The sequence below is a fragment of the Arachis hypogaea genome, chromosome 15 (genome assembly GCF_003086295.3).
Source record: "Arachis hypogaea cultivar Tifrunner chromosome 15, arahy.Tifrunner.gnm2.J5K5, whole genome shotgun sequence".
Lineage (NCBI taxonomy): Eukaryota > Viridiplantae > Streptophyta > Magnoliopsida > Fabales > Fabaceae > Arachis > Arachis hypogaea.
Genome location: NC_092050.1, coordinates 135554589 through 135561195, shown reverse-complemented (window position 1 = coordinate 135561195; position 6607 = coordinate 135554589). Strand labels below are relative to the sequence as shown.

At 31.7% G+C, this 6607-nt stretch overlaps 1 protein-coding gene across 1 annotated transcript; it reads left to right on the top strand.

The window, feature by feature from the left end:
• The first annotated feature begins 2144 nt into the window (after positions 1-2144).
• On the top strand, positions 2145-4920 carry LOC112750817 (uncharacterized). The gene is made up of 3 exons (XM_025799678.3): positions 2145-3367; positions 3534-3856; positions 4557-4920. Exons 1-2 carry the CDS (start codon positions 2602-2604, stop codon positions 3758-3760), a joined length of 993 nt encoding a protein of 330 aa, XP_025655463.1. The 5' UTR covers positions 2145-2601; the 3' UTR covers positions 3761-3856; positions 4557-4920.
• The last annotated feature ends 1687 nt before the right edge of the window (positions 4921-6607 follow it).

The following is a 6607-nucleotide window of genomic DNA, read 5'->3' as shown; positions in this document are numbered from 1 at the left end:
ATAAAAGAAACCAGTGATGATGTGGTGAATGGTGCTTAGCTAGCTAGTAGATATAATTGAATTGAACAACATTGAAATGGGTAATTTCTTGCAAATTTTTATGAGATTTTGTGGGAGTTTAGGTGAACATTATTTTCATCCGTAGATATTGAATTGTACACGTTCTTTAATAATACATGACACTACCGAATAGCGTTACGCATGCTAAAAGAAAATTCCAGAATGAGAATCTAGAGAAAAATTTGGCACCAGATATAGGCCTTTTTTTTTATTTAAATAAAAAATTATATTTCTGGAATTAAATCATAACACAAAAATTTATTATTTTGTGTGTTTAATATTATTTTCATAACTAAAACTTATACGATTTTTGATAACTATGCCAGGAAAAATATGGAAATATTTGGTAATTAAAAAAAATCAGCAAAAAACAATCATAAATTGCCTTATTTAGTATTCATTAATTGTTGCGGCAATTAATGAATGCTAAATAAGGCAAATTTTTGCTGTTTTTTTGTCTTCCTAATATTACCCGGAAAAATGTAGTGTATTTTTTTTTCTATTTTTGTATGCAGAGAGAACGAAAATGAATCAGAAAAAATATAACGATGATTTTCTCTTCGTCTAGAATGAGAATCTAGAGAAAAATTTGGATATATATATTTAATGTTACTTTGTAACATGATAAATGCAGGAAATTGTTATGATTTAATTAGTTTGGGCGCTTTGGTTTAGTGCTTCCAAAAGTTTGCGTTATGACTTATCACAACCTCCGCAAATTGTGGACACCGCCGCGCAGCACAACCACTTCAATTCAGATCTTACTTTTCAATTAAATTAATTTACCTCCAATTCTTTGCTTCATTTTTCAAAACAAATTTCAATTATCTTCTAGTTTATGCTAGCTTTTCAAAAGAATTTCCAAAATAATTAAACCCCAAAAGCAAAAGTGTTGGTGGGTCTATCATCCTCATCATGTAATATTATATTAGAATGTATCTGGTTCTAGACAAAGAATATATAGATAACGAGGTAAGGAATATAAATAAGATAAAAAAAAAAAAGGTTGTATTTTTATGTATGTATTTGTTATTTTCAAATTTTTTAGCGCATAAAAAACTAGATAAGTTTATATTAAAATAAATATGTTTTTGGACTGTTTTTATATTTGTCTCGACTTTCAAATAAATTTGCATCTTTGAATTTTTTTAATTTCTATCTTAAAATATTTATAAAAAGAACCTTAAAAAATATCATAAATAAAAATAAACATTAACTATAAAACATCGTATTAACTACTCCTAGAAGGATTATAAAATCCATTACAAGAAAACTTAATATATGTTTTATTTTTTAATAAATTTACCGAACAATAAATTACTAAATATACAAGACAAAATTCAAATCAATTAACTAATTATTTCACCAATTTAAGTTTATTTCTTTTTATTTCTATAGTTAATCTTTGTTTATCTATTATTTTATTAACTAATTAGTAGTTAAAGAAAAAGGGCTCATTTTTTTCGACATGCCACTAGTGTATGAGTTATGTTTGGTTATGGGATACAATGGTATTAGATACAGGTGTGGGACAGAAATTTATAAACAATGGCAGAGAGAAATCGGACCGTCCGATTCTTTTGTTAGAAAATCATTCGGAGGGTCCGATTAACTTTTTTTTTTTTTGAAAATGAACTCGGAGGATCCGAGTTGCTTGTTTTTTAATTTGGCTAATATTAATCGGTGAGAAACTACAAATTAGACGGTCCGTTTTTCCTTCTTTCTGTCGCACCGTTCGATATCAGTTGGCCTAATATCACACCCCAGTAAAACTCACATGCATCCCATATGTGTGGTCTACTCCGCCAACGACGTCATATAAAAATTAAAAAACGAAGAAAAAGTTGGTATTATGAGAAAATTATAATAATAATTAATAGTTTAAAGAATAAATATAAGAGTAGAAAAGAAACGAATTCCCTTTATTTTTTTTATAATTAAGAAAATAAAGTATGATTTATAATTTTTTAATTTTTTTTTGTTCTGTTTATAAAATTAATAATTAAAAATTATATTTACTGTTTTAATTATTAAAAAAATTGAGAGATCCATTATCAACAAAAAAAAATTGAAATTGTGGAATCCTGGCATTGATAAATGAAAAGAATCTGACGGTGGGGAATCCATGAAGGATAGTAAGAGTTTGTTTGATTTAAATTGAAGGTTGTGGTCCTCTACATCTACTACTAAACCACAACCAGCAGAGTACTAATGGAATTTTTGTTACCTCTGCAACCAACTACAACAGCACCTGAAACAGTTCTCTAACTCTCTCTTTCAAATACCCTTCAATAATCTTGGTACGACACATCTTCTGAATCCTCTAATCATCATTCTACTCAATTTTCTCATTCTCTTCTCTTTTGCTCCATGTTCAAGGAACTTTAATTTCTCGCTAACTTCAAACATAAAACATGTGTTGCTCATTCAAATAGTTTCTTTCCAGAGAGATCTTTTTTTTTTCTATCTTGTCATAATTCTTGTAAAACACTACTAGTCCTATTCCCTCCTTTCAGAAACTCTCAAAGTTGCGTTTGAAAGATGGATCTTTTTCAAAACCCATCTTGTATAAAATCAAAGAGATTGGAAGCAGGATTATGGGTTGCAAAGCTTGTGCTGATGATGATGGGGGTTGTATCCCTTCTTTTTTTGTTGAAAGTGGCAATAATCCCATACACATTCGATCTTCTTCTCTCAACTCTCCCTCGCCTTTGGACCTCTGCAACAAGCTGGTTGACTCTCCCATTTGTTTACATCATTGTCAACTTCATCATCATCACCATTGCTGCTTCCTCCAACTTCTCCCACCAATCCATACCCTTCTCTTCTGCTACTTCTTCACCCAAGAAAACTGATGCAGATTCAGATTCAGATGCAACCACCACTGTTTCAGACACTCCCACCAACCCAACTACTCACCCGGTAATCCAAAACAATGAGCCACCAAATCAACAAGAGAAAGAGGCTATTCAACAAGAAGAAGAAGAAAAAGAAAAAGAAGTAGAAGTTGTTGATGCTGATTATGACTATGATAAGTTGAGAGAATTTGGTTTGTCTTTTGAGAAAATCCTGACCAGCCCATCATTGGAAAAGTGCACCAACGACTATTTCTTGCCGGAATCCGATGAAAAAGGCGATGATCATGATCACGATGATGATCATGATGATACACTAGAAGCAACATGGAGGGCTATCATGGAGGGTCAAGGGAAAACAATGAAGCCACAGCTGAAGAAGAGTGACACATGGAGTGGTGGTGCAAGGATTTCCAAGGCAGAGCCATTTCAACGACATAACAATGGACAAGGTACTGATCTTTCATGATGATCACTTACTCTATCTGCATCAAATAATGATCACTTACTCGGGTGTGGCCCTTCTTCGAATCCTGCGTTAATGCACGATGTTTGTGCACCGGGATGCTTTTTTATGGTATTATATTCAATATTTGTTTTTGTATTTATGCAACATAGGCTATGGTGGTGGTGATGATGATGATCCTGTGACTTGGGCTCAAAAGGAACTGAGAAAGTCTGAGACTTTCAACGACAGAGCTTCGTTGAGGAGGGAGAAGTCAATGACCCCTGAGGAGTTGAATCTCAGGGCTGAAGCATTCATCAAGAATTTCAACAATCAGATGAAGCTTCAGAGACTTGAATCTTACCAACGTCACATGAAAATGGTCAATGGCCGAGCTTAGCTTGATGTTGTTCTTCATCTTCCTTTTTCACCAGTCACAGTGAAAATAATTATTTAGCAAAATGAGAGTCTCTTGAAGTATATTAACCATTTGAAGGTACACATAAATATAAGATATTCATATTCTCAACTCTTTTGTGCTGTTTTATTTTATTTTATGTTTTTCTTACATTCATTAATTGCATTCCCATGTTGTATGTGTATTTGTATTCTGCAGCAATGTGATGTTTAGATATAAAACCAGCCTTTACATAACAAGCTTAAAATGATTGGTCTATGGTAGTAGATGAGGATTTTATACTTATAATAATTCGGAATAATTGATAGTGGCAGAGTTAAGTATAGCACTATTTTAATATGGAATCTTTGTGTATCTAAATTGAACATAACCAGAAATGATAGTGCTTGTTGAACTTTTAATACTGTTCTTTCTTCACTAGTTATGACCTCAGAAATGATTCTCTATTCTATAGTCTATACACAAATATGAACTTATGTGACTTCAAAAGTGTGACTATCTTGTTCATTGTTGCATTTTTATGGGATATTCAAGTATGAAGCATTGGGCTTGTAACACCTGGCATAGAAATAAAAAAAAAAAAAGGGTACCACAACTATACACAATTAAATGAATCCAGCTTTGATTAGGCTGTTCCACCTAACTAGCACTTGATTGAAGTGTAGAAAATAATAATAATAATACTATTAATATAAACACTATACATCTAATCTCTCACATTCGATTTGTCGGTCACTATAGTTTTGAGTGTTGACCGTTTTTTCTTTCTCATTGGCAGGACTTGATGTGTGTACATATTTTTGCTGCTGAGACTGTGTGAAGAAGCCAAAACATGTGTATCAGAGGACATGGTGGACTTTTTCCCTTGTCAAGTTTCTTGTGACATAGTAGGCATAATATTATTATTAGTTTTTTCCCCCTAATCTATGTTGTTCTCTTTCAATAAGTCTAGTGTTTTATATATATTTTATGATATATATAAACATAAGGGTTGTAGTAACTATGTAATTTGAACCCTAGGCAACACGCACTAAGAGGAGGATTATTTGTACTTATGCTGCAATTTCATGCAGAGCTAGTTTGCAAGCTAATTTACTTTAGTATGTGATGCATAGTTGCCCTCTTTTTTTCCTCCAAATAAATTACTCTCCCCATTCTTAGATTAAATAATACAATAAAAAAATAGATGACTAATTAGATGATTTTACACTGAACTATTTAACGATTCATAATATCATCTTTATATGATGTCTTTGTTAAAATAACAAAAAAATATATATATTTACAAATGAAGGAAATATGAGTAGGAACAACCGTGAATTAGGTCCCAATTGAACTAAATCACCTATCCCCTTCCAATAACGAAAAAGGAACCATGCACATGCTAGGAGGTGGTATCTGCTTGTGTTGATTGATATAAGGAACTCAGAGGAAGAGGAGTACTATACTAGTCTTTGCCTATATGATATTTGCAATTTTAGCATAGATAATGCATTATGCAATGGGGACACTGACAATATCTAATTAACATCATAAGTTGACCGAAAGGCTAGGACAACTTTAAGTACACTGTCGTGTTAAAAAGAACCTAGGCTTTTATTGATTTTTATATTTTTTACTATATGGGTTTTAAGGGCATGAATATGGATAAATTGAAAGTAACGTTAAGTTTAAGAGTGATGATTAATGGTTTTGCATGGCACCTTTAATTAAGGTGTTGATCTTGGCCTAAACAGATTGGTTATGTGGTCAATATCTTAAAAGGTAAACATTTAGTTTTGGGCCCAAATTGAGATTAAGGCAATAAACCTAAGGGAATTCACGCACATGCACATGGATATCTCACCTTTTAGAATAGTATAGAACAGATCAATGTAGATAATATTGAGAATCATCCTTTCTAATTTCGAAATAAGAAAAGTATTAGGTTTTATTTATGTTTTCATGAGATTAAATACATTTAAAATTTGAATTTAATTTTTATATATTAATTATATTTATTCTTTTAGATGACTATTTACAGATCAACATAAAAAATGTTTATTTGTTGGAATTATGTTTTACACCTTAGTTATTTGTTGTTATATGGGGCCGTTGCAAGTAATATAAAAAAAGATTAAATGTAGTTTTAGAAGTTTACAAGTATTTTTAATGTTGAGATAGCACTTTCTTGCTGTTGCTTGAAGGCTTCATGAGTAATTATGATGGTACCCAAGATCAGAAAGCAAGTTGGCTGCCCGACACATGCCACTGAAAATTGAAACAAAGGAACCCCATATGGTTCTCTGTAGTGTCACAAACCTCGAGTGGTTTGAGAGTACAAAGCCTCATAAAGAAGTAGGACCTTGTACAGCTTGAAATATAAATATAACCTGCTAGTTATTTTATTTTTATCGTATATAATAAACCATACACACGGGGACCCTCCAACTTCTGCAAACTGCTTTTTAACTTCAATTAGAAACTATTAATTTTGAATATTAACATTCAATTCGTCTCTTTTTTACTTTTTCTTCCCACTTTTATCAGTGGATTCTGCTACCCTGGAAATAGCTTTTTATATGAGAGATCTTTCCAGGTATGCCTTATTTGAAGTATTAGTTAGATTAATCCGATCCTTTGTATAAATTTGTTTAATTATTCACAAGAGTTTGCTCCCTAAAGTTTTATTTGTATAGTCTTTTTTGTTTTATTTTTTCTCTCTAGAGATTGAAGTTAATTGCCAACCATGTCCCCACAATATTTATGTAAACACCGCTCTAATAAAATTATTATGCTGAATACTCCTATGTGGGATGCCAATATAATAATAACAAAATAAAAGGTGTT